The sequence below is a fragment of the Oncorhynchus mykiss genome, chromosome 27 (genome assembly GCF_013265735.2).
Source record: "Oncorhynchus mykiss isolate Arlee chromosome 27, USDA_OmykA_1.1, whole genome shotgun sequence".
In the NCBI taxonomy this organism is placed as follows: Eukaryota; Metazoa; Chordata; class Actinopteri; order Salmoniformes; family Salmonidae; genus Oncorhynchus; species Oncorhynchus mykiss.
In genome coordinates, this window is record NC_048591.1 from 17,199,820 (window position 1) to 17,227,753 (window position 27,934).

The 27,934-nt window shown below is 42.8% G+C and overlaps 3 protein-coding genes and 1 non-coding gene across 7 annotated transcripts; 2 read left to right on the plus strand and 2 right to left on the minus strand.

Annotated features, from left to right (window-relative positions):
• Window positions 1-2,651: 2,651 nt before the first annotated feature.
• LOC110507652 (integrin-linked kinase-associated serine/threonine phosphatase) lies at window positions 2,652-7,113 on the minus strand. Of its 3 annotated transcripts, none has more exons than XM_036965514.1 (10): window positions 6,689-7,113; window positions 6,082-6,210; window positions 5,799-5,916; window positions 5,446-5,552; window positions 4,904-4,994; window positions 4,240-4,327; window positions 3,864-3,997; window positions 3,565-3,684; window positions 3,248-3,329; window positions 2,652-3,154 (listed from the first exon to the last, which is right to left on the minus strand). In XM_036965514.1, the coding sequence occupies exons 1-10, from the start codon at window positions 6,729-6,731 to the stop codon at window positions 3,014-3,016; spliced, it is 1,053 nt and encodes a 350-aa protein (XP_036821409.1). In that variant the 5' UTR covers window positions 6,732-7,113; the 3' UTR covers window positions 2,652-3,013. The 3 variants fall into 3 exon arrangements, with proteins under 3 accessions (XP_036821409.1, XP_036821410.1, XP_021443457.1); XM_036965515.1 differs by having other exon boundaries at window positions 4,904-4,997; window positions 6,088-6,210; window positions 6,689-7,109; XM_021587782.2 differs by having other exon boundaries at window positions 4,904-4,997; window positions 6,689-7,104.
• Window positions 7,017-7,088, plus strand: trnag-ucc. Its single transcript has one exon. It is a non-coding gene; the product is annotated as a tRNA-Gly (tRNA).
• A 9,611-nt stretch (window positions 7,114-16,724) lies between the features above and the next one.
• On the minus strand, window positions 16,725-19,204 carry polr2d (RNA polymerase II subunit D). Its single transcript, NM_001160649.1, is given in 4 exon segments — window positions 16,725-17,133; window positions 18,014-18,109; window positions 18,246-18,426; window positions 18,907-19,204. Coding segments are annotated over 4 exon segments (432 nt in total). The 5' UTR covers window positions 18,983-19,204; the 3' UTR covers window positions 16,725-17,054.
• A 464-nt stretch (window positions 19,205-19,668) lies between these two features.
• On the plus strand, window positions 19,669-27,266 carry LOC110507653. 2 transcript variants are annotated; one of them, XM_021587783.2, is made up of 4 exons: window positions 19,669-19,948; window positions 25,199-26,090; window positions 26,201-26,456; window positions 26,705-27,266. In XM_021587783.2, the coding sequence occupies exons 2-4, from the start codon at window positions 25,228-25,230 to the stop codon at window positions 26,939-26,941; spliced, it is 1,356 nt and encodes a 451-aa protein (XP_021443458.2). In that variant the 5' UTR covers window positions 19,669-19,948; window positions 25,199-25,227; the 3' UTR covers window positions 26,942-27,266. The 2 variants fall into 2 exon arrangements, with proteins under 2 accessions (XP_021443458.2, XP_021443459.2); XM_021587784.2 differs by having other exon boundaries at window positions 19,737-19,948; window positions 25,773-26,090.
• The last annotated feature ends 668 nt before the right edge of the window (window positions 27,267-27,934 follow it).

Below are 27,934 nucleotides of genomic sequence, written 5' to 3' on the forward strand. Positions count from 1 at the left end.
GCACAAGGCTGTGTAATGATCATGCTGTTTAATCAGCTTATTTTTGTGCCACACCTCTCAAGTGGATGGATTATCTTGGCAAATGAGAAATGCTCACTAAAAAGGGCTGTAAACTCATTTGTGCACAGAATTTGAGAGAAATAAGCTTTTTGTGCGTATGGAACATTTCTGGGATCCTTTATTTCAGCTCGTGAAACATGGGACCAACACTTTACATTTTAGTTTATATTTTTTTGTAGTGTAAATCTCCTGAGGCATACCCACCAATACCTACCAAGAGAAGCTGTAGATGTGTAACTGTCTGATAGCATGTCTGTCTCGCCCATTACAGGCCATCATCATGAGTAAGGTTGAGAAACGGTTTGATAGCACCATCTAATGGCCAAACCCATTCGTTACTGTGGGAGAGAAATAAAGGCTATTGTTAGAGATGGGGTTCCCAAGTGTATCCCAGGTGACCTACAAATTGATCTAATTTAATGTATTAACCCCAAAGGGGAACTTTGTCTGGGACGAAGAGGGACATCATCTGGTGTGCATCATGTGATTTTAACCAGTTATGAGTAGTCTTTGCCCGTCATTTTTTGCAGACAGAAATGCAATGAGTCAACACGATTCCTTCTCAAATTTCTGATAGAATACAATACAGCAAATCCTAATCCTATTGTTTATGATATGAATTTGTAGGAAACAGAAAGGGAAGGGACAGACATACAGCACCAGTAAGAGGTTTGGACACACGTACTCATTCTTTGGACACTGTGCTTACAAATTTCCAAACGAGCTTTAACGCCATGCAACACTCCTTCCATGGCCTCCAACTGCTTTTAAATGCTAGTAAAACTAAGTGCATGCTCTTCAACTGATTGCTGCCTGCACCCTCCCGCCCGACTAGCATCACTACTCTGGACAGTTCTGACCTAGAATATGTGGAAAACTACAAATACCTAGGTGTCTGGTTAGACCGTAAACTCTCCTTCCAGACTCGCATTAAGCCTCTCCAATCCAAAGCCTCCTTCACTCATGCTGCCAAACATACCCTCGTAAAACGGACTATCCTACCAATCCTTGACTTCGGCGATGTCATTTACAAAATAGCCTCCAACAATTGCAAAAACCCCTGAAGCTGGAGTCTTATATCTCCCTCTCTAACTTCAAGCATCAGCTGTCAGAGCAGTTTACCGATCACTGTACCTGTACACAGCCCATATGTAAATAGCGCACCCAACCACCTCATCCCCATATTATTACTTACCCTCTTTCTCTTTTGCACCCCAGTATCTCTACTTGCATATCGTCTGCACATCTATCACTCCAGTGTTAATGCTAAATTGTAATTATTTCACCACTATGGCTTTTCTATTGTGTTATTGACTGTACGTCGTTTGTTTATGTGTAACTCTCTGTTGTTGTTTTTGTCACACTGCTTTGCTTTATCTTGGCCAGGTCGCAGTTGTAAATGAGAACTTGTTTTCAACTGGCTTACCTGGTTAAATAAAGATGAAATAAATTAAATACAAATTCAATAGTTTTTCTTTACTTTTTATATTTTCTGTAGAATAGTGAATACATCAAAACTATACAATAACACATATAGTCATGTAGTAACCAGAGGTGTTAAGCAAATCCAAATCTATTTTATATTTGAGATTCTTCAAAGTAGCCACCCTTTGCCTTTATGACAGCTTTGAACACTCTTGGCAGCTCAACCAGCTTCATGAGGTAGTCACCTGGAATGCATTTCAATTAACAGGTATGTATGCCTTGTTAAAAGTTAATTTGTGGAATTTCTTTCCTTCTTAATGCGTTTGGGCCAATCAGTTGTGTTGTGACAAGGTAGGGTTGGTATACAGAAGATAGCCCTATTTGGTAAAAGACCAAGTCCATAGTGCTGCATCAGATGATCTGTGATCTGGCCTCCACAATCACCCGACCTCAACCCAATTGAGATGGTTTGGGATGAGTTGGACCACAGAGTGAAGGAAAACCAACAAGTGCTCAGCATATGTGGGAACTCCTTCGGGACTGTTGGAAAAGTATTCTAGGTGACTACCTCATGAAGCTGGTTGAGAGAATGCCAAGAGTGTGTAAAGCTGTCATAAAGGCTGTCATGGGGTGGCAGGCAGCGTAGTGGTTAGTGTGTTGGGCCAGTAACCGGAAGGTTGCTATATCGAATCCCTGAGGTGACAAGGTAAAAATCTGTTGTTCTGTCCCTGAACAAGGCAGTTAACCCACTGTTCCTAGGCCGTCATTGTAAATAAAAAGTTGTTCTTAACTGACTTGCCTTGTTAAATAAAGGTTCAGTTGAAAAAAGGCAGGTACTTTGAAGAATCTCAGACATGTTTAACACTTTTTTGGTTACTACATCATTCCATGTGTTATTTCATAGTTTTGATGTCTTCCCTATTATTCTACAATGTAGAACATAGCAAAAATAAAGAAAAACCCTTGAATGAGTAGGTGTGTCCAAACTTTTGACTGGTACTGTACATCTGTATTATCCAGGGGGGAGTCGGCTTGGAGGAAGACATGAGTTCGTTAAATCTAGACCAGAAATTATGTTCTGAAAAAGTTTCTTAAAAGTACACCAAAGAAAATGTAACATTGAGGGCAATAAAACAACATGTGCACAAATGAGATAAGACAAGGTATTGATCAGAAACCATAAAGACCATTTAAATCATCAGTAGTCATCAGGATAAGCAGTACAGGGCAGTACAGGGCATTAAGCCTAATTTACACCCTACGCAAGTACACAACACAAGCCATTAGAAATGTACGTTCTTGCATTGTGTGCACGCGTAGGGTATACAGTTCACATTGAGTTAGAGATTAGAACACCTCCTTTATAACGAACGGTTGACCAACATGTTTCTGATGTTCGTCTGTTGGTGGCAGCGGTGGGATCTGTTCATGTGTTTTTAGGTCTGGAGCCACAGTGGACATAGCACTCAGAGGCACTGAGGCACGCAATGAGACACATCAATGATGGGCCAGATCAGGTGTCTGTTGTTCAGAAGCTAACAGACACCAGTATGACGGTAACATTGTCGGCACATCCTCTTCTCACTGCCTCGTTGGCCAGTCTCTGACATGCTGCTTCATAGTGGCCTTCTTCCTCAGTCTGTCCCTCCTTCCTCTCAACACTCCCATTCTGAAAATACCCGCAAAACAGTGTCACACACCGCAAACACACATCATGAGACCTCTTTTATCCATAAACACACATTGTGAGCATGATGTATACCTGCAAGACGTTGAGAATGTATTTAACAGCATCCTCTGCAGAAAACACTTTAAACAGACCATCACAGCCCAGGATAATGAACCTGAGAGAGAAAAAGAGAGAGAGTTCACCCATCAGTCCGCCAACAAATTCAATTAGCTTTTCCAAGCCCACATCATGTCAGTTCAGTGACTACTTCAAGGAAGGGAGTAAAAGAAAATGCATTTACAAAGTATTGGAACGGGGCTCGGCTGGGAGTACCTGGCATAGTGTTACCTGTCATTGGTTAAAACCGTACATGTCTTACTGATCATTGGTTGAAAGAGTCAGTGTCTTACCTGTCATTGGGTGTAAGCTGACAGCGTCTGAGGTCAGGTGTGGATATGACTCCAATGCGTTTGTACTGTCCATCTCCTATAGACCTGGACACTTCCAGCACCCCAAGGACTCTCCCATCCCTGCAGCAACATACACAGCAGCAACCATGGATAAAGAGTTGATTAAATAGTTATTCCTCCTCACAGAGCAGGTCAAGGACATCACTAGTACTTATCAAATATTATTTTTGTTGTTGATGGTTTTTTCCAGGCACAGATTTACAGAGAAAAGATATGAAAGCCCAGTGAAAGCCCAGTACCTCACGGTGCCCCCCGCCCGCTGGATCCTCATGCGCTCCTCGTAGATGGTGGGGTTGTGTTCCTTACTGAGCGCCAGAGTGACACACTTCCTATCTCCGCCCTGCATTTCCTGTTCCATCCGACAGAGAACCGCCTACAGAAAGACAGAGACACAATGTTACAGGTGAGGAAATGTACTACAACGCAACAGAATAAAAAAAGCCTCTTCCTATGGCAATATCATCATTGATGATGGCTAAGTAAACAGGTTTAAACTAAGGTTATGTATAAAATTGCACCCTATTCCCTAGTGCATTACTTTAGCCAAGGATCAATAGGGCACTGGTCAAAAGTGGTGCACTATATACGGAATGTGTGAGCAGAGGAGCACCTTACCCTGCTGTCTCCCAGGTTGGCTACATACACCATGTCATCCACCACTAACATACAGGTGGCTGTAGAGCCATCCTTCCAGGCAGGCTTCCTGTGGGACCAGACCAAACACACTGTACACATCGCTTCATACATTCATTCATGTAGGACAGATTAGCTCATCAATTTAGAAGGCTTATTTTGATCAGGGCCCATTTGTGATACACAGCTCTGTAGGGAATAGGTTGTAATTTGGGACTCAACCATAGTAATGCACAGACATTCAAAGCACTTACTAGACATCCGTGTTGCCTCCCACAATGTTTCATTGTTCCGGCTTAACACGTCTGTACGTAATAGAATGTCAGTCTGGTAAAGAGGAACTACGTCACTACCTACATCACTGCCTTATCCGCTTGAATAAAATACCAAATAGTAGCTTGCAAGATGGAGATCACAGAGATTTTTAATGAGTGCATTTTGCAAGTGGCTAGTTTACATCAACTACCAACTCACTGAAACCACACATTTTAGTTTTGAATTATGACGTTCTGGCATGTTTGCCTTGTGATTTGTTGGGAGAGTTGTCTGTCTTTCCTTATCGTAGTTACCAAGAGAGTGCGTCATATCTACCAGAACCTAGTCACTGCTGTTGCCTAGGGTCGGGTTTACAAGACAAAGCACTTACTGGCTGGAGGCTTTTTTCAGGAAGTCTTCATCTGTTTGTCGGAAGGTGTCTAGTAGGCACTTCTTCACGAGTTTGTCCAGGTTCTCAGTTTCTACTGTGGGAGGAGACACACAATATGCATTAGATATTGATGAATCTTCTAGAATATTGTGAAGAGATAATACCACTAGAAATGAAAGCCATGTTTATTGAGGATGAATAGGCATGTGATCTGAGTCATTTTTTAAATTATTTAACCAGGCAATTCTGTTAAGAACACATTCTTATGTACCATGACAGTCTATCCCGGACAAACCCAGATAATGCCGAGCCAACTGCGCACCGCCCTATGGGACTCCTTAACACGGCTGGTTGTGATACAGCCTGGAATTGAACCAGGGTCTGTAGTGACGCCTCTAACACTGAGATGCAGTGCTGCGCCACTCAGGAGCCAAATCTCAAGAATTAACTGATGTATATTGAATATGTGAAGAGATAAAACAACAAATAAATTCAGCCCAGTATTTTGACAGTGAAGAGGAGATCTGAGTCTTTCCATTCACCTTTAGGGAACTTCAGGGCCAGAGTGTGGTGAAGATGTTCTGCAGCGAAGCGAGAGGCTCTAGCTCCTCCATGGCCGTCGAACACAGCGAAGTAGGCCAGACGAGACCTTCAACACAGACAGTAGTGTACGTCACTTCACTGGAGCACACCATCACACCTTCCAGGTCCTAACAGACTGACACTCCCCTATGTTAGAGAGAAGGGGGCTCAGGATGTCTCCCAAAACACATTCTTACCTATATAGTGTACTACTTTTGGAGGGTCTGTTCAAAAGTAGGAAACTACATATGACTGGCAATAGGGTGCACTTTGGGACTCATCTTGACACTGCCCTGCGTCAGAGGGGACTTACACTGTAGTTGGAAGGGTGGACAGGCAGGTTTTCATGTCAGATAGGAGAATGTGAGCATCCTGCATCTCCTCTCTCTCTCCCCTCCGAGCGGCTACATACCCCTTCAGTATAGGCACACCTGGGGGACACAGAGAGTGATCACTTTCACTCAGAGATTGATCATCTGGGGACACAGAGTGATCTCTCATAGCTAGTAGTAACTTTACACCCAGACACAGACAGACAAGACAGACAAACATAAAATAAGTGACATACTGCACATTCATGTGGAAATGTCGAAAACCTTTACAAACTTTCTTTTCTTCTAGTTTTTGTTCTTCCACCACCTCATCATCATCAGGTGCGTCTCTTTTCCTCTTGGACCCCCTGTCCTCCAGGGGTGATGGGCATGTCTTCTGTACCGAGGCTTCACCTGATGCAGGACGAACCGGGACAGACAATGAAGGGAAAAGCTATTCAGTCATCCACTGCTAACTGTCAACTACCCTGCTTAGCAGTTCCAGTTTAGCAGTTCCAGTTTAGCAGTTCCAGCTTAGCAGTTCCAGCTTAGCAAACAAGTAACGTTTGATAGCTAGTCGGGAAACCCACTGCACTGGGCCTATCAAATTAATGACTAGCTATTCTTATAAAAAATAAACTGTTAGATTATATTTGTTCAAGTAACGTTAGCTCGATTTGGTTGCTCTCTGTGTGCTACATAGCAGTTGACTTGCTAACCCAAACAAGGCTCGCTAACGTCACATAATTGGCTAATGTAATGTTAGCAAACACGTTATAGCAGAGGCTGGGTTAGCATTAGCAAGCCTAACGTTATTTGATTACGACACCTTGAAACATGTTAAATGTGTAATTCGTGAAACATGTTTAAAGTGAGATATCAAGTTATCTACCTGCGGTTTGGGTTGGTTCTGGAAGATCGTCAAATAAATCCATATTGAAGAAGGCGCTTTCGCTGGTTTGCTGCTTCTGGCTTCTTTCAGGGGCGCTCGCAAATAGTAGCTAATGAAAATGTGCTAATGTTGTTCATTTGCTACAACTGTATTATTTCATCGTGACGTATTCTCAAAAAGTTTGCCTATTTTCTATGAACATTTAGCTAATTAGCTAGTCCGATATGTATATGGTCTAATAAAAAATATATAAATGAAACTTTTTGAATTACGGAAATCATCAGCTATTACTTCAAATATTAATATGTTTCACAAACATTCTATGTCAGCGTTGGTGGTATAGTGGTGAGCATAGCTGCCTTCCAAGCAGTTGACCCGGGTTCGATTCCCGGCCAACGCAAGTTATTTTGTAATACTGTCTGATCTCGCATGCTATATAAGCTATTTACAAACCATTTTCTACATATTTTTTTCACAAACAATAACCAACACAAAAGTGCCAACAATGCAACATTGAATGATGTTCAAAAAGGGTTGTGATATAGCCTTCAACCACCTGGCGACGCCCGACGATTTTGGTCTCTAGTCGAACTCGGAAGCTATGTCAAGCTTTGCTTTAATAGCATCACGGCAGCAAGGTTAAGACATCCGGTTTTCGTATTATGCCTTCAAAATAAATGTCCGCGGTGAAGACGCTATGTGTATGATACAAAAACAATATTTTTTGCAGTTTTGCATAGAGCATGGTGCATAGTGTTACAATTATGTCCAAAAAAATGTATAACAACATGGGGCGAAATGTTTTACCAAAGAGAATTACTACATTATATACGACAAATAATATTATAAAGTGGAGTACATTAAGAAATGGTTGGAGATTAAGTAAATGAATGTAAAGAACATACAGTAGTAATAGCCTACCGGTAAAACAAAAAATATAGGCCTAAAATGACCATTTACATTTTTTTTACATTATTTTGATTGTATGATTATTGTTAATTTATTGCTGCTATTGTTCAAGGTTGCAATTTAGAAATGTAATTTTTAAGAAAAGTATTAGTTTATGTTTGTTGTGTTGCACAAACAAATTGCACATCACAGAAAAAACTACCGATTGTGTGTCCATTAAACCATAGTCCAGTTTACTCACTAGTGACCATCCCTATTATACAATTTTTTTTTGAATTTGAACAAAAAGCTAGGTCTTAGGAGGTGTTGCTGCACTTTTACTGTCGTCAGATAGGTTTGAATGGAGTAACTGGACTCTATGGCACAAATATAGCACTGTACAAGGAAAATGATCGATTGTGTGCCCATAAAACCAGGGTCCAGTCTACTCACTGTCACTAGAATACAAATCAGGTGCTCACCAGCATTGGGATAATATAGGTCGTTTACAGGTATGCCAGTCAGTTAACACCCCATCCACTGATCACATTGTTGTCCCCCACGATGAAATCGGGGAGGGGACTGTGGTCTGTCTCCGTCCATTCATTAGTCACATGAAATATTTTGGACAGCACTGTTCAATCTTCGCTAATGAAAACCAAGAGGGTTCTAGCTTCCTCCTTCATGACTGGGAAAGGCCTCAATTCTAGGCCGTAGAAAATCCTACATCCATCTCATTAGATCAGAACAGGATGGATCAACAATGATTCATATTACTTGCATCCTAAAAAAAAGACTAGTTGTGTTTTGCTGCAAAACACACATTATTTGTCTACCCATATGATGTAGATCATTGTGTAGGTTATTTGATGTATAAGCTTCAGTAACAAAATAACACCATGGTTGTAACAAGACTTTAAACAGGTACTTTTTGTGTACAATATGTTTATCTTGAGTCCACACTGGTAAGTTAACTTATGTAAATTAGACAGTCACAGAGGATTTTCTGCTGAAACTTTCCATTCAGCTTCAGGCAACTTTAATGTAAGGCATGATCACACCTGTAGTGACTACTTCTATCTGTCACACCCATTGTTGCTTATCCATAGTTCACTCGATATATCAACGTAATTAAAACCAACACAATGTTGGCGTTAAACAGAATGCTTCCCACCACTTGATCACATAACTAGACGTGATCTGTACGTGATCCCAAAGCTGCCACCAATGTAGCGGAAGAAAGTGAAAGCTGCAACAGGGACTCTAACCAGGGCGTATACTTGGCAAAGTGAGCTCTAACTGATGTTGCCATGAAAGCCTAGTAGACCTCTGGGCAGAGGCAGTAGGCCTAAAATCCTGGCATATGCCTTGTTACAATAGCCTAAGTATATAACATGATTAACACAACCATAATAATCATCATGAGACAGCCTTGGAAGTGTAAGCCAACAAAATTCATTATTTTACATTAACCTGTTTAACTGCATTGATATGGCTTAATTGATCATAGTCCAGACATGTTGTAGTTGCAAATACCATGCAGTTGCACCAGGGGAATTTAAACCAAACATTTTTTTTTAGGTCTTCTGTTTCCTCACATTTATTCCTGAATTAATTTCCCATCATGAAAATGCATCCCCATTCCCCAATCAAATATTTTATCAATACCACAAAAAAAGTGAAAACAAGCATAGAAAACAGCAATGGCATTAATACTTTTTAAGGCTACTATTATATTATAAATAGTTCGGTGACAACCTGGTTGATTAACAATATTGGTTTGTTAAAATGTTAGTTTTGTTATATAAATAATTGTGGGACACAAAAAAGGCAGTGTAGAACACCATTGCCCAAAATGCATTGCTCCAATAACTTTCAAAAGATTGTTCTGAAGTTTGCCCCCCAAAAAACGTATTTTCCTATGAATGAAGTCCACAAATCTTTTTATGTTTTCCTATTAATTTAGTTGCACAAAAATGTGTGTATTTTCACACAAATTAAGCCACACAAAAACACATGAAATGTGCTGAAATACTTTTTTTCCTACATATTTACAGGAATTGAGTGTGAGATTATGTTGAACATATATATAGCATTCTGTTGGTGGCAAGAATGTTGTATAATAATTTAAATAGAAAAACTGGAAGTGTTGAATCAAGTGTTGTTTTTCGTATCAGTTCATACAGTGCCTTAAGAAAGTATTCAGGCCCCTTGACTTTTTCTACATTTTGTTAGCCTTATTCTAAAAATTATTAAATCGTTTTTTCCCCCTCATCAATCTACACACAATACCCCATAATGATAAAGCAAAAACAGGTTTTTAGAAAGGTTTGGCACACATGTATTTGGGGAGTTTCTCCCATTCTTCTCTGCCATTCCTCTCAAGCTCTGTCAGGTTGGATGGGGAGCGTCACTGCACAGCTATTTTCAGGTCTCTCCAAAGATGTTCGATCGGGTTCAAGTTCAGGCTCTGGCTGGGCCACTCAAGGGCATTGAGAGACTTGTCCTGAAGCCATTCCTGCGTTGTCTTGGCTGTGTGCTTAGGGTCCTGTTGGAAGGGGAACCTTCACCCCAGTCTGAGGTCCTGAGTACTCTGGAGCAGGTTTTCATTAAAGAGCTCTCTGAACTTTGCTTTGTTCATCTTTGCCTCAATCCTGACTAGTTTCCCAGTCCCTGCAGCTGAAAAACTTCTCCACAGCATGATGCTGCCACCACAATGCTTCACCGTAAGGATGGTGCCATGTTTCTTCCAGACATGACTCTTGGCTTTCAGGCCAAAGAGCTCATTCTTGGCTACATCAGACCAGAAAATCTTGTTTCTCATATGGTCTGAGAGTCTTTAGGTGCCACGCTGTGACGAGATAGCCTAGGCCTACGCTACTGCTGAAATGTGCTGAATTAATTAAGGAACATGATAACGCTCTGAATTTATGAATGGCCTGTTTTGCAATTCACAACAATGTCATTGGCGATCAAAGTTAGGACTACTCTATTATTACTTATTATCAGTGTCACTTTCCGTGAAATCTTGACATGATGGTGCAGCCTCAATGTGGCCCAGCAACAATCTTATTTTGGGAGAACCCTGACATATTTCCAGGGACTCTCAGGATAAATAGGAATTATTCCTGGTATTGAAAACTTGGTACATTTTTGGGTAAATTTTCCAAATTGTACCATATAGTGTCCAGGCACCCCATTTTAAGCTGTTTGGCCACAGTAAAAGGCCAGCAACACACCGTACTATTCAGAGCCCCATGAAATGACACCGTATTTTTTTCCCCCTCACCTTTATTTAACCAAGTAGGCCACTTGAGAACAAGTTCTCATTTACAACCGCGACCTGGCTAAGATTAAGCAGTGTGACACAAAGAACACAGAGTTGCACATGGGATAAATAAACATACAGTCAATTACACAATAGCAAAATCTATATACAGTGTGTGCAAATCTAGTAAGATTAGGGAGGTAAGGCAATAAATAGGGCATAGTCACAAAATAATTACAATTTAGCAATTAAACACTGGATTGATAGATGTGCAGAAGAAGAATGTGCAAGTAGAGATACTGATGTGCAAAGGAGGAAAAAAAATAACAATATGGGCATGAGGGAATGGGGTGGGCTATTTACAGATGGGCTATGTACAGGTGCAATGATCGGTAAGCTACACTGACAGCTGATGCTTAAAGTTAGTGAGGGAGATATAAGACTCCAGCTTCAGTGATTTTTGCAATTCGTTCCAGTCATTGGCAGCAGAGAACTGGAAGGAAAGGTGGCCAAACGAGGAGTTGGCTTTGGGGGTGACCAGTGAAATATACCTGCTGGAGCGCGTGCTACGGTTGGGTGCTGCTATGGTGACCAGTGAGCTGAGATAAGGCGGGGCTTTACCTAGAGAATACTTATAGATGACCTGGAGCCAGTGGGTTTGGCGACAAATATGAAGCGAGGGCCAGCCAACGAGAGCATACAGGTCGCAGTGGTGGGTAGTATATGGGGCTTTGGTGACAAATGGATGACACTGTGATAAGACTACATCCAATTTGCTTAGTAGAATGTTGGAGGCTGTTTTGTAAATGACATCGCCAAAGTCAAGGATCGGTAGGATAGTCAATTTTATGAGGGTATTTTTGGAAGCATGAGTGAAGGATGCTTTGCTGCGAAATAGCAAGCCGATACTAGATTTCATTTTGGATTGGAGATGCTTATTGTGAGTCTGGAAGGAGAGTTTACAGTCTAACCAGACACCTAGGTATTTGTCCACATATTCTAAGTCAGAACCGTCCAGAGCAGTAATGAAAAGTATGCCTTTAGTTTTATTAGCATTTAAGAGCAGTTGGAGGCCACGGAAGGAGTGTTGTATGGCATTGAAGCTCGTCTGGAGGTTTGTTACAAAGTGTCCAAAGAAGGGCCAGAAGTATACAGAATGGTGTCGTCTACGTAGAGGTGTACCAGAGAATCATCAGCAGCAAGAGCAAGATCATTGATGTATACAGAGAAAAGAGACGGCCCGAGAATTGAACCCTGCGGCACACCCATAGAGACTGCCAGAGGTCCGGACAACAGTCCCTCCGATTTGACACACTGGGCTCTATCTGAGATGTAGTTGGTGAACCAGGCGAGGCAGTCATTTGAATAACCAAGGCTGTTGAGTCTGCCGATAAGAATGTGGTGATTGACAGAGTTGAAAGCCTTGGCCAGGTCGATGAATACGGCTGCACAGTATTGTCTTTTATTGATGGCGGTTATGATATTGTTTAGGACCTTGAGCGTGGCTGAGGTGCACCCATGACCAGCTCGGAAACCAGATTGCATAGCGGAGAAGGTACGGTGGGATTCGAAATGGTCGGTGATCTGTTTGTTAACTTGGCTTTCGAAGACTTTAGAAAGACAGGGTAGGATAGATATAGGTTTTTAACAGTTTAGGTCTAGAGTGTCTCCCCCTTTGAAGAGGGGGATGACAGCGGCAGGTTTCCAATCTTTAGGGATCTGAAACGATACGAAAGGGAGGTTGAACAGGCTAGTAATAGGGCTTGCAACAATTGTGGCGGATAATTTTAGAAAGAGAGGGTCTAGAATGTTCAATTGAACATAAACATTGCTATACTGAACAACCAGTTGGAGGGATTTGGTTGTGGGCAGATCACTTTTGTCAAGTCAATGGTCACCGCCTTTCAAAGTGTGTTGCATTCTGGGGATAAAATTTTTCCAGCTTGCCTACATGTCAACTGCTTGAACTTTACAAAAATCATGTGATCAAAGTTCATGAAGTTTTGACTAAGGTCAACTGCTAGTTTCTGTAGTTGCTTTTCACCAACATCATCCTGCTGCATTGTGGGAGGCTATTGTCAACCATCATTAGGATGTTTTAGTTTGATCCACGCGAACATGACCAAAACATGAACCAATTTGTTGTGATTCATGTGTACAGTGGATATACAGTATACCGATAAATGTGATATTTGAGACTCTCAGTAATTGATTGTACACTGTGTAGCCTACATACACACATATTATTATGGGGAATATCATTAGCTTTCCAATGACCTTTAAAATATGGAATTAATTTCTTCAAGCCACACCTCATCACACCAACCAAAAGGGAGCAAACGTACCTCAAAGTCTGTTCAAGAACGTACAACTACAGTTCATCCATGTAGTTTATGGGCCTAGCTACATTTCTTATTCCCCCCTCTATACGTCACTTCCAGTTGAACATGCAACAAGGGAGAGTTTGTTGTTTTGAAAAGTTTGTGACAAAGTTTGCTGTTTTGGAAAGTTTTGAAAGTCTGGTTAATAGAAAGCTACCTTTTGAGTTTGGATCCGGCGATGCAGTTGGCATCAGTTGATGGAACCGCTACTATCTGTCCAGTGATCCTGCCGACCAAGGCCGGGTATGAGGAGTTGCTTGGTGTAGCTGCTAGCTAGCTAGATGCCTATCAAGTGTGGTGGAATATTCTATTCAAGAAAGAGAGACTTTGTCATTTCTTCAAACAATCATCTTTATTCAATATCGACTAATTATTGCAATAATGAAACCATCGACCTAACAGTCTTGACATTTGGGCCGAGAGCCTTACTGATAATGATAAAACAGAGACCTTATATAGGACTTAAAAATGCTAAGTCAGACTGGTTTCAACTCCCATAAGCCACCTTGGTTGTCTACACAGGATGGTGATTCACTCCCAACCCGGCTTAGTTTCCCAGATGCCAGGTAGGTGAGACAATGAGGCATTGTTTTAAACTCTTCCAGGCTATCTCTATCTCGGGTCACATACCACATCTTGTCTACAGAATGCCAGCTTTTAGGTTTTTATCACCAAGTCATTGTCAGCTCAAGCTATCTCTAGCAGACTAACTGCAGGAAGCTAGAGTGGAAAACATCCCTTTACAGCAATACCGAATTAAACAGAACAGAAATGTTCTATGTGTTAAGTATTAATTGCTAACTATTAATACCAAACTAAGCAGGTAAATAGGTAATTTTCCTATCACACAAGCTAGCTGAGTTTTCTTGAGGGCTTGAAAGCAGCTCGCGACACAGTTAGCCATTGTGGCTAGGACCGCGGATTGTCCCAGGCTTGTGGCTGTCTAGATCTCTGCTGTTTGTTGTTGTTTCCAGGCTTCCGTGTGACATGTCATGCCTTGAACTGCGAGAAGTAACAGCGTAACCTACGTTGTTACCATGACAAAGACCACAGGACTGGAAAACCCACCACAAGCCCAGATGACAGGCCCAGGCAGATAGTAGTCAAGTTCCTGAGGTTCAAGGACTAGGTAGCTGTTGTGGAAAGAGCCAAGAACTTGAGAGGAATGTACGTCTTCCTCAACAAGGACTATCCTGAAGCTGTGCGCCAGAAGAGGAAATAACTTATCCCAGCCATGAAAGCTGCCAGAGTGTGTGGGGACATTGCTTACATCTGTTATGACAGGCTCATTGTCCAGCCTCCTTCCCAAAAGCCTGGAAGTGATGAGAGAGCCAAGCCTATGGGTTCATAGCTTCAACACCGCAGCACACACACCAACTGATTAATGGATTCCAGAATGTATATGTTTTATCTAGCTTTGTTTGCTCTTTTCCATATGATGTCTATCTTTGATAATCTATCCAGGAAAGAGCTGAAAATAGCCCATATTAATATACAGTTGAAGTCAGAAGTTTATATACACCTTAGCCAAATACATTTAAACTCAGTTTCACAATTCCTGACATTCAATCCTAGTAAAGATTCTCTGTCTTAGGTCAGTTAGGATCACTACTTGATTTTAAGAATGTGAAATGTCAGAATAATAGTAGAGAGAATGATCTATTTCAGCTTTTATTTATTTCATCACATTCCCAGTGGGTCAGAAGTTTACATACACTCAATTAGTATTTGGTAGCATTGTTTTTAAATTGTTTAATTGTTTAACTTCCACAAGCTTCCCACAATAAGTTGGGTGAATTTTGGCCCATTCCTCCTGACAGAGCTGGTGTAACCGAGTCAGGTTTGTAGGCCTCCTTGCTCACACACGCTTTTTCAGTTCTGCCCACACATTTTCTATAGGATTGAGATCAGGTCTTTGTGATGGCCACTCCAATACCTTGACTTTATTGTCCTTAAGCCATTTTGCCACAACTTTGGAAGTATGCTTGAGGTCATTGTCCATTTGGAAGACCCATTTCCAACCAAGCCTAAACTTCCTGACTGATGTCATGAGATGTTACTTCAATATATCCACATAATTTTCCATCCTCATGATGCCATCTGTTTTGTGAAGTGCACCAGTCCCTCCTGCAGCAAAGCACCCCCACAACATGATGCAGTCACCCCCGTGCTCCACGGTTGGAATGGTGTTTTTTCGGCTTGCAAGCCTCCCCCTTTTTCCTCCAAACATAACAATGGTCATTGTGGCCAAACAGTTCTATTTTTGTTTCATCAGACCAGAGGACATTTCTCCAAAAAGTAAAATCTTTGTCACCATGTGCAGTTGCAAACTGTAGTCTGGCTATTATATGGCAGTTTTGGAGCAGTGGCTTCTTCCTTGCTGAGTGGTCTTTCAGGTTATGTTGATATAGGTCTCCTTTTACTGTGGATATAGATACTTTTGTACCGGTTTCCTCCAGCATCTTCACAAGGTCCTTTGCTGTTGTTCTGGGATTGATTTGCACTTTTTGCACCAAAGTACATTCATCTCTAAGAGACAGAACGCGTCTCCTTCCTGAGCGGTATGATGGCTGCATGGTCCCATGGTGTTTATACAGATGAACGTGGTACATTCAGACATTTGGAAATTGCTCCCAAGGATGAACCAGACTTGTGGTCTACAATTATTTTTCTGAGGTCTTGGCTGATTTGTTTTGATTTTCCCATGATGTCAAGCAAAAAGGCACTGAGTTTAAAGGTAGGCCTTGAAATACATCCACAGGTGCACTCAGATTATGTCAATGAGCCTATCAGAAGCTTCTCCAGCCATGACATAATTTCCTGGAATTTTCCAAGCTGTTTAACAGCAGTCAACTTAGTGTATGTAAACTTCTGACCCACTGCAATTGTGATACAGTGAATTATAAGTGAAATAAACAATTGTTTGAAAAATTACTTGTCATGCACAAAGTAGATCTCCTAACCGACTTGCCAAAACTATTTGTTCACAAGAAATTTGTGGAGTGGTTGAAAAACAAGTTTTAATGATGCCAAGTGTGTGTATGTAAACGTCCAACTTCAACTGTACAATGGCTCTTCATTTCTGGTAAGTCTAAGTCAAATCGCAATTACGTAAAGATATTCACGTTTGTGCTGTACTGAACTAAAGACTTGTGTTTGCATCTTTTTACAATTGAATCTGGTTTGTTGCAGTGAGCCAGCCAGGAAGCTGTCAATGTCCATTCCCCATGTCAGTCTCCCAGATCACCCCGTCTTTGTGTCTAAGTGGTATGGATGCAGTCTTCAAGCCCACCAGTCTCTCCAGGAGGAACATAACTCTGATAGTCAGCACCACAGCAGAGCACCCTGGCTTCTGTACAGGGGGGAGGGTAATCACTGCACCAGGCCCATGAGTAGGTCCAGAAATACAGACCTCACATCCGACCCAACGATTGCATTTGACAAGATGAAGTGAACAACCACTTTGTATAGGAGCTAAATGAAAATAAAACAAATTGCTATGAAAAGTATTTCAGATGTTTATTTGAAAAGTATTTACATCTAGGAATGTATATATTCATCCTAGCTTGGTATTGCCTTCAAAATGGATATAATGAATGTACATCTGTGGTGCCTGATGCACATCTATTAACCCCCCACACACACACACATAAAAAAAAAATGTCTGAGGTGGAGGTACCCATCCTGGGGAGAACGGTCAAAAGCAGTGCACTATATAGTGAATAGGGTGTCATTTGGGATTCAATGTCCTTCTGGGTGAGTAGCTGCGACCAGTATATTCTGACAATGGGTTTAGGGTTAGAATAGGCCAGATGAGGAGGAATTGTCCTCAGTACTGGAAACTTCTCTTGGTCTGAATGTCATCAAGGATTTGCTGCAGCTCCTCATCCTCAAACCGCCCCTCCACACTGCAGAGAGAACAAGCAGGTTTCAGAACAAAAATAGCACAACTCCTGTCACTAAATGTATAATTAAATGTAACATTTATTTAACTAGGCAAGTCAGTTAAGAACAAATTCTTATTTACAATGACGGCCTACCGGGGAGCACTGGGTTAACTGCCTTGTTCAGGGGTAGAACGACAGATTTTTACCTTGTCAGCTAGGGGATTTTATCAAGCCACCTTTCAGTTCCTGGCCAAATGTTCTAACCATGAGGCTACCTGCCACACGTTTAAGCCCCGATTTCCTGGTCAAGAGCCGACTGCTACCCAATCAGAGACCAGGCTTAAGAGTCTAGGTTAGAGCTCAGGCCCTCCTTCCAGCATTGTGGAACATCCCGCGCCCCCCTGCGTAAGCACCACATCTATTTCTATGGGCACAAGCTCTGTTCATGACACAAACGGTTCACAACCCGCTTGTTGGCAGAGAGAACATGTTGAAGGTTTAAAGCTTAATTCCTGCAATTGTACACATTTTGTCATGGGGTGCAGAGATGGTTGCTGTTTTAAAGTTAATCTTTTTCAAATTCTTTACATTTTGCCCAGTCTAATGTGTGTTCATGTGATATGAGTGAAAAACATTACATGATATTTAGGCAAATAAAAATAGCTTTAAAAAGTTAACTGACATGGGATAGTTGATCTGGACATTCTTGACAAGTTATAAATGGCTCTCTAAGGTATGCAATGACTGACAAGAGGAACTGACAATGCACTACCCAACTTCAAAATGGCACCTTGTGCACTTTCTAGAGTAAGTTGAAAGCCGGACCCAGGCAGTTTGGGAACCACTGGTTTAGAGGGCTGAGTATGGCAATAAGTGAGGAGACAGTAACAGCAGGTCTTACCTAGGGATGAGGGCTTTGGCCTCCTCCGCTGCTTCTGGACAAAGGTTGGCCAAACTGGCTAACTCAAACTTATGCAGCTTCTTCTGCAAGAGCAAGCTGTGGGATACAGGACAATAATTTCAGTCAACATGAAAAGTTAATGAAAACATTCACCACCAAATAAATGTACATGGACTTTTATAAGGTATTGACATTTGTTTTTGGTTGTGATAGTGACAACAGTTACACTGACCTGCGAACACTGGCGATAGTTTCTCTGTTTTTGAAACGGCTGAAACGTGCAGTATAATTCAGAGTTTTCATGAAGACCTCAGATAGCTCTTGTTCGTCCTCTGCACTCTCGTTCTGCTGCTTGCGATGCTCCAGAAGCATGTGTACCTCAGAGTTTAGAAGTGTCTCCGCGTTCTCGAACTCTGAAGAACGCAGGGGAGGGTGGGTTTTAATTAAGCAATAAGGCCTGAGGGGGTGTGGAATATGGCCAATATACCACGGCTAAGGGCAGTAAAAATGCCCTTACGGGTATTTTTACTGCCCTAATTACATTGATAACCAGTTTATAATAGCAATAAGGCTCCTCTGGGTTGGTGATTTATGGCCAATATACCACGGCTAAGGGCTGTGTACAGGCACTCCGCGTTGCGTCGGGATTAAGAACAGCCTTTTGCCGTGGTATATTGGCCATTAATCACCAACCTCTCGAGGAGCCTTACTGCTATTGTAAAAACGTGTTACCATGGTAATTAGAGCAGTAAAAATACCAGTGGTATTCGGTCTGATATTCCAGAATTCAGGGCTCAAACCACCAAGTTTATAATGTGGAATATAGTTAGATAGGTACCTTAAGTGAATCGTTATATTCAATCTAGTTAACATAAATACATTTTGATACGAACCTTTGGGGAAAAGTAGCTGAGAAGCGTCCTCCTCAATATCTCCGACAGCTGTTGTTGAACCGCCACTGGACGCCATGCTGCTTGTCACACTGAATGAATGAGCCTTCCTAGCTGCGGGTACAGTTAGAAAAACGAATAAAAAAAGAAACAGCTGATTCCAGTTGCTTGCTCTGAACCAAAAATGCCGTATATCGGCGCCTTATAATTGTTTGCAGAATTGTTTCGGCATAACAAAAACACTAGCACGACGAATCTCCAAATTCATCAAGGAAGGAAGCTGCGTACCAATCAGCGTCTCGTCAGAAACACAAAAAAAGTACTTCTGGGTCACGGAATTTCAGAGATTTTCAAAATAAAAGTCCCCCAAAGTAATAGTAGAAAGATGTCAAAAAACTGTATTTGTTCATGATATATAACAAATAATTGTCTAAACAATAACAATGATCAATATTTGTTCATATTTAAGTGACATTTGGGTTTTAAAACATGTTCAAGTGTCAAATAAATGACCCCAATGCGAATCAACGTACATATATTACATATTGGTTTATATGTTAAAAACTATTCTGGGTGCCACACAAAGTATTGCAGCGAATACTCCGTAGGGTCTGTAGAATGTATAGGCTACTTTATCTCACTTGGTGCTTTCAAGACAACTTGGACTCAGAAAAAACGAGGTCAAACGATGACTTCAGATAGTCGGAGCTCTGGAAAGATGGCAGAGTTTCTGACTTGGAACAAAAAAAAAACACACACACACACACACACACAGCAGCAGCAACCCAGCAGGATGAATCTGACGTGCTTGCCATGAGATAGTGAGTCACGTAGTCGGAGCTCGTTTTTTCCGAGTTCCCAGTTGTCTTTAAGGCGGCAACTGACACTAGACATGTTCAGGACAAGTCCGATACACAAAAACACAGACACACACAGCAGCAGGAAGCCAACAGGATGAATCTGACTTGCTTGTCATGAGACAGTGAGTCACGTAGAACCAGTTTCACTTTCATACACAGCTCGAGATTAGACAGAACTTCATCGGGTAAGCGAAACAAATATTTTGCGCAATACCATTATTGCCTGTAATTTAATAGAAACGTAGAGTAGGACAATGATGTCCTCAGTTTATACGGCCGTATAGCCTATTGACATAGGTCTGCTGTATTCTTTCTAAAACTATTAGTTTGAAACGGCCAAAAACCTAAAAGGGTTCTTCGGCTGTCCCCATATGAGAATTTTTTTGGTTCCAGGTAGAACCCTTTTGGGTTGTATGTAGAACCCTTTCCACAGAGGGTTCTACATGGAACCCAAAAGAGTTCTACCTGAAACCAAAAGGGGTTCTCCTATGGGGACAGCAGGAATAACCCTATTGGAACCATTGTTTTTTCTAATAGTGTAGGATTGCAGAAAATTAGCTTCTGGACCAGAGTCAGGAATATAAATATATAAGTATGGGAAGGGTGTGTATGGACAGTATGTGAATATGTGTATGTGAACATACAAAAATGTTTGTACAGCAGTAGTTGCATAGGATGAGCCATAGAATTCATTACAGTTGAAGTCGGAAGTTTACATACACCTTAGCCAAATACATTGAAACTCAGTTTTTCACAATTCCTGACGTTTAATCTTAGTAAATATTACATGTTTTAGGTCAGTTAGGATCACCACTATTTTAAGAATGTGAAATGTCAGAATAATAGTAGAGAGTGATTTATTTCAGCTTTTATTTCTTTCATCACATTACCAGTGGGTCAGAAGTTTACATAAACTCAATTAGTATTTGGTAGCATTGCCTTTAAATTTGTTAACTTGGGTCAATAAGTTGGGTGAATTTTGGCCCATTCCTCCTGACAGAGCTGGTGTAACTGAGTCAGGTTTGTAGGCCTCCTTACTCACACACGCTTTTTCAGTTCTGCCCACAAATGTTCTATAGGGTTGAGGTCAGGGCTTTGTGATGGCCACTCCAATACCTTGACTTTGTTGTCCTTAAGCCATTTTGCCACAACTTTGGAAGTATGTTTGGGATCATTGTCCATTTGGAAGACCCATTTGCGACCAAGCTTTAACTTCCTGACTGATGTCTTGAGATGTTGCTTCAATATATCCACGTCATTTTCCACCCTCATGATGCCATCTATTTTGTGAAGTGCACCAGTCCCTCCTGCAGCAAAGCACCCCCCACAACATGATGCTGCCACCCCCGTGCTTCACGGTTGGGATGGTGTTCTTCGGCTTGCAAGCCTCCACTTTTTTCCTCCAAATATAACGATGGTCATTATGGCCAAACAGATCTATTTTTGTTTCATCAGACCAGAGGACATTTCTCCAAAAATAACGATCTTTGTCCCCATGTGCAGTTGCAAACCATAGTCTGGCTTTTTTATGGCGGTTTTGGAGCAGTGGCTTCTTCCTTGCTGAGCGGCCTTTCAGGTTATGTCGATATAGGACTCGTTTTACTGTAGATATAGATTATTTTGTACCTGTTTCCTCCAGCATCTTCACAAGGTCCTTTGCTGTTGTTCTGGGATTGATTTAAACTTTTCACACCAAAGTGCGTTCATCTCTAGGAGACAGAACACGTCTCCTTCCTGAGCGGTATGATGGCTGCGTGGTCCCATGGTGTTTATACTTGCATACTATTGTTTGTACAGATGAACGTGATACCTTCAGGTGTTTGGAAATTTCAACCAAGGATGAACCAGACATGTGGAGGTGTACAATTGTTTTTCTGAGGTTTTGGCTCAGTTATTTTGATTTTCCCACGTTGTCAAGCAAATAGGCAGTGAGTTTGAAGGTAGGCCTTGAAATACATCCATAGGTACACCTCTAATTGTCTCAAATTATGTCAATAGCCTATCAGAAGCTTTTAAAGCCATGACATCATTTTCTGGAATTTTCCAAGCTGTTTAAAGGCACTGTCAACTTGGTGTATGTAAACTTCTGACCCACTGGAATTGTGATACAGTGAATTAATTATAAGTGAAATAATGTCTGTAAACAATTGTTGGAAAAACTACTTGTCATGCACAAAGTAGATGTCCTACCCGACTTGCCAAAACTTTAGTTTGTTAACAAGAAACTTGTGGAGTGGTTGAAAAACAAACTTACAACTTCAACTGTATATACTTACAGTGCCATTCGGAAAGTATTCAGGTCCCTTGACTTTTTCCACATTTTGTTATAGCCTTATTCTAAAATGGATTTCCTCAGCAATCTACACACAATAGCCAAAGCAAAAGCAAAGCAAAAACAGGTAGTGAAATTTCAGCAAATGTATTAAAAATAAAAAAACAGAAATACATTATTTACATATGTATTCAGTCCCTTTGCTATGAGACTCGAAATTGAGCTCAGGTGCATCGATCATCATTATACAACTTCATTGGAGTTCACCTGTGGTAAATTCAATCGATTGGACATGATTTGGAAAGGCACACACCTGTCTATATAAGGTCCCACAGTTGACAATGCATGTCAGAGCAAAAACCGAACTATGAGGTTGAAGGAATTGTCCGGAGAGCTCAGAGACAGGATTGTGTCGAGGCACATATCTGGGGAAGGATACCAAAGCATTGAAGGTCCCTAAGAACACAGTGGCTCCCATCATTCTTAAATGGAAGAAGTTTGGAACCACCAAAACTCTTCCTAGAGCTGGCCGCCCCCGGCTAAACTGAGCAATCAGGGGAGAAGGGCCTTGTTCACGGAAGTGACCAAGAACCCGATGGTCAATCTGACAGAGCTAAAGAGTTCCTCTGTGGAGATGGGAAAACCTTCCAGAAGGACAACCATCTCTGCAGCACTCCCCCAATCAGGCCTTTATGATAGAGTGGTCAGACGTAAGCCACTCCTCAGTAAAGGGCACATGATAGCCTGCTTGGAGTTTGCCAAAAGGCACCTAAAGACTCTCAGACCATGAGAAACAAGAGTCTCTGGTCTGATGAAACCAAGATCGAACTCTTTGGCCTGAATGCCAAGTGCCACGTTTGGAGGAAACCTGGCACCATCCCTACGGTGAAGCATGGTGAGACAAGTCTCTGAATGTCCTTGAGTGGCAGAGCCAGAGCCCGGACTTGAACCCGATCATCCGTGGCTCGGGTGGCTGAGGTACTTGATAATCTTCTCAGCCTTCCTGTGACATCGGGTGCTGTAGATGTCCTGGAGGGCTGACAGTGTGCTCCCGAGGATCCATTGGGCTGACCGCACCACCGTCTGGAGAGACATGTGGTACCGTGCAGTGCATTTTAAGTACCCTCGCTGTGATATTTCCAACAGAATCCTCTCAATGGTTCATCTGTAGAAGTTTGTGAGGGTCTTAGGGGCCAAGGAAAAATCTTCAGCCTCCTGAGGTTGAAGACGCATTGTTCACACCACACTATCGGTGTGAAGGGACCATTTCATGTCCTCAGTGATGTGCACACTGAGGGATTGAAGCTTTTGACCTTCTCCACTGTGGCCCTGTCGATGTGGATGGGGGCGTGCTCTCTCTGCTGTCTGCTGGAGTCCACCATCAGCTCCTTAGTTTTGTTGACGTTGAGGCAGAGGTTAGTTTCCTGGCATCACTCCGCCAGGGCCCTCACCTCCTCCCTGTTGTGTCATCAGCAAACTTGATGATTGATTTGGAGACGTGCATGGCCACGCAGTCATGGGTGAACAGGGAGTACAGGATGGGGCTGAGCATCCACCCCTGTGGGGCCCCCCGTTGAGGATCAGCATGGCAGAGGTGTTGTTGCCTACCTTCACCACCTGGGGTCGAACTGTCAGGAAGTCTAGGACACAGTTGGACAGGGAGGGGTTCAGACCCAGGGTCATGAACTTAGTGATGAGCTTGAAGGCTGAGCTGTAGTCGATGAACAGCATTCTTACATAGATATTTCTCTTGTCCAGGTGGGATAGGGCCGTGTGCAGTGCAATGGTGATTGCATCATCTGTAGATCTGTTGGGGCGGTATGCAAATTGTAGTGGGTCTAGGGTGTCGGGTAAGGTGGAGGTGATCCTTAACCATTCTCTTAAAGCACTTCATGATGACAGAAGTGAGTTCTAAGGAGCGATAGTAATTTAGTTCAGTTACCTTCGCTTTCTTGGGTACAGGCACAATGGTGGACATCTTGAAGCAAGCTGGGACAACATACTGGAGAGATTTAATATGTCTGTAAACACTCCAGCCAGCTGGTCTGCACATGCTATGATGATGCGGCACACAGTCCTTGTGAGCGATGGGGGCTCAAATCGGCGGCTCAGTGTTGTTTTCGTTGAAGTGGGCGATGAAAATGTTTAACTTGTCGGAGAGTGAAGCGTCACTGTCCCCGACTTGGCTGGCTTTCCCTAACACATGCGTCTCTTGTCCGAGCCGTTGAATTGCGACTCCACTTTTTCCATGTACTGTCGTTTTGCCTCATTGATTGCCTTACGGAGGTCATAGCCTGTTTGTTTGTACATGTCCATGTCCCCAGTCACCTTTCCGTGGTTAAATACGGAGGTTTGTGCTTTCAGTTTTGCATGAATGCTGCCATTTTCCCATGATTTTTGGTTTGGATAACTTCTAATCGTCACAGTAGGAACAGAACATTTCCCTGTTTGAGTGATCAAAATAGTCTTGAAGCTTCCTGCTTAAGTCTCTGCCTTTATGCGGGAGGAGCAGCATGGAGGTGTGATCTGATTTGCCAAAGGGAGGGCGGGGGAGGGCCTTGTAGCCGCGCTGGAAGGGAAAGTAACAATGGTCAAGCATGTTCTCCCCGCGTGTAGCACAGAAGATTTTCCTCAGATTTTCTTTATTAACGTCCCCAATGTGGCCTCGTATATGCTGTTTCTAGTTTGCACAAAGTCCAGTGTGGTTCCTTGAGAGCCATCACAATGTCGGGCTTGGGGGGGGGGGGAATATACACGACAATAACCGAAGAGAATTCTCTCGGGAGGTAATGCAGTGGGCATTTGATGTAAGATCTTGAGTGGGTGGCTGAGCTGAGCTAGTCTGGAGAAAGAGAGAGTTGAGCTGACCAACAGCTCACACGGTTGTGTGTGTGGCAGCCAGCCTAATGCCGCGTTCACATCATGTCGGGAACTCTTAAATGCGATCCACCTACTAGGAAACATGGGTATGATCTCTGGACCCTGATCTTTCCCACATGCTGAACTCAGACTTCATACACCACTGAAAATTGCAAAAAACATGGCAATTTACTACGAACAGTAAACCATGCCACACACAGCAGGTCCAGATTTAGGAATAGGACATAGGAATGGTTTACATGCCACAGTATCTTACCTCCTCTTTTTTGTATTGAATTTACAGAATACTAACTTCTTGAAACTCACAGAACCATGAGTCCCAGAAAGACAAACAAAAATGGCTCTCACACTGACAGCTCAGCCTTAAAGAGCCCACCAAAACAAAGGCATATCAACAAAGGTTCCACCCTAAATCCCTCTAATGGCTCAGGAGACTCAGGAACCAGCAGAGCGACGGCCAGCCAGGCCAGGGAAGCAGGAGCAAACACAGACATACGTTATGCCAAGAAGAACATCCCTACTGTCAGATATCATCCTGACATCGCACAGAAGAGACCTGAGGCCCATCAGCATAGTCATAGCCCTGACAAGAGCAGTCAGGTCAGGGGTAAGCCTGTGGTCTCTCCCCCCAGGACCAATCCGGATCAAATAAAATCTAGTAAAATCAGCAGAGCCACGGCTAGCCAGGCCAGGGGAGCAGGAGAAAAGACCACAGACACACGTTACGCCAAAAGGAACATCCCTACTGTCAGATATCATCCTGACATCGCAGAGAAGAGAGATGAGGCCCATCAGCATAGTCATAGCCCTGACAAGAGCAGCCAGGTCAGGGGTAAGCCTGTGGTCTCTCCCCACAGGACCAACCAAATTGGGGGGATCTCCATGGTCTCTCCCCTCAGGCCCAAAGCACTGCCCCTGGGGTTATGGCAGAAAGTAGAGGTGGAGGCGGTGGAGCTCCAGACCCGGGGCCAGAGAGAGAACCCCAGCTGGTTCTTCTGGCGTCAGAACCGAATCACAGCGTCGGTCGCTCACCGACTCGCCCATAGCCGCTTCGTTACTGGCCAGAGCACGACCCCGCCGGCTTCCTACCTGGCCGCCATCACAGGCCGCGGCAACAACGTCAAGACCCGCGCCATGACCTGGGGCATTGAGCGGGAAGCCGAGGCCGTGCGGAGGTACCATCTATGCATTTACTTTAATTGTTCTGCGATTGTTTTTAAATGTTGTATTGAACGTTGTATTCTGTGTCTGTAATAAAGTACAATCTCATCTCATTTTATCTCAGATATCAGAGCCTGAAGAGCAAGGCCCTGGGCCGGGCGGTGAGGGTGCAGGAGTGTGGCTTGTTCATCGACCCCCAGCGCCCCTGGCTAGCAGGCAGTCCTGATGGCATCGTAGAGGACCAAAGGACCGGCCAATGGCTGCTCTGCCTAGAGGTCAAGTGTCCCTACAAGCACCGTCAGAACACTGTAGCCCAGGCCTGTAGAGAGGACCCAGCCTTCTGCCTGACAATACAGGACCAGGGGGAGGAGGGGGGACAGGTTAGTTAAGACATGTTGTTTGTTGTATCATTGTACCCCCTGACTTGGGCTATACCAAGCTTTATTTTTATTTTTTTCAAGCATACTATCATCATAAAGGCATTTTAATTATATGAAGAGTACCTTGCCTTGGTCCCCCTTGTTTTTGATGACCAGTTAACCCCTTAACCAAAGAGCACCTTCAATCTGTAAAGATCTACCTACTAGTGTATTCTAGCAGCACTTCCCTATTCTTCTTTTCTCTACAGGTGAGGTACCATCTGAAGCCAGACCACAGCTATTTCACCCAGATCCAGTGCCAGCTGGCGGTGACAGGGTTAACCCAGGCTGACCTAGTGGTGTTCACCCTGAAGGAAACAGCCATCATCCCTGTGACCTTTGACCCTGTGTTCTGGGACGAAACCCTGGCAAAGCTGGAGATGTTCTACACCGATGCTGTCCTGCCCTACATCAGAGACGTACCAGATATGAGGCCGGAGGAGTAGCAAGCATGCCTGGACACTGTGGTAGAACCATGTCGCTAGCTTGTTCAGGATGAGACTAGCTTGTTCAGGATGTCAGATATGGAAGTCCCGAGACAAACTGTAGTTGTGTCTGTGGTAAAGGACTGGTCTGGGTTGTGTCTGTGGTAAAGGACTGGTCTGGGTTATGTCTGTGGTAAAGGACTGGTCTGGGTTGTGTCTGTGGTAAAGGACTGGTCTGGGTTGTGTCTGTGGTAAAAGGCTATGGCGACTGAAGGTTTAGAGATTTTAACCTATTACTTTACTGTCAAATATTTTAATGTAAATAAACCATGCCTGCCTTACGACATCTCAGATACCTGGAGTTGATTTCATGTGAGCAGAGATCAACCTATTACTGAACAAAAATATAAACACAACATGCAACAATTTAAAATATTTTACTGATTTCAAAGAAGGAAATCTGTCAATTTAAATAAATGATTAGGGCCAAATCTATGGATTTAACATGACTGGGCAGGGGCACTGCTATGGGTGGGCATAGTCCCACCCACTTGGGAGCCAGGTCCTGGGCTGGCGTGGTTACACGTGGTTACACGTTTTGAGGCCAGTTGGACATACTGCCAAATTATCTAAAATGACTTTGGAGGCAGCTTATGGTAGATAAATGAACATTAATTTCTCTGGTGGTCAGCATGCCAACTGCACGCTTCCTCAAAACTTGAGACATCTATGATGACATTGTGTTGTGTGACAAACCTCACATTTTAGTGTCCCCAGCACCTAGTGCACCTGTGTAATGATAATGCTGTTTAATCAGTTTCTTGATATGCCACACCAAATGTGATATGAACAAATTTGAGAGCTTTTTGTGCATATGGAAAGTTTCTGGACTATTTTATTGAATCTTAAAAAAAAAAAAAAAAAATCCCTTTTTTTCTCCCCAATTTCGCGGTATCCAATTGTTGTAGTAGCTACTATATTGTCTCATTGCTACAACTCCCGTACGGGCTCGGG

Coding starts and splice junctions, on each gene's coding strand:
- LOC110507652 (XM_021587782.2), bottom strand. CDS start 6,731: ATGGATTTATTTGACGATCTTCCAGAACCAACCCAAACCGCAG. Junction 5,553..5,798: donor TCCACCCTTCCAACTACAGT/GTAAGTCCCCTC, acceptor TCTGTGTTGAAG/GTCTCGTCTGGCCTACTTCG. Junction 3,998..4,239: donor CCAACCTGGGAGACAGCAGG/GTAAGGTGCTCC, acceptor GTCTTTCTGTAG/GCGGTTCTCTGTCGGATGGA.
- LOC110507653 (XM_021587783.2), top strand. CDS start 25,228: ATGAGTCCCAGAAAGACAAACAAAAATGGCTCTCACACTGACAGCTCA. Junction 26,091..26,200: donor GAAGCCGAGGCCGTGCGGAG/GTACCATCTATG, acceptor ATTTTATCTCAG/ATATCAGAGCCTGAAGAGCA. Junction 26,457..26,704: donor AGGGGGAGGAGGGGGGACAG/GTTAGTTAAGAC, acceptor TTTTCTCTACAG/GTGAGGTACCATCTGAAGCC.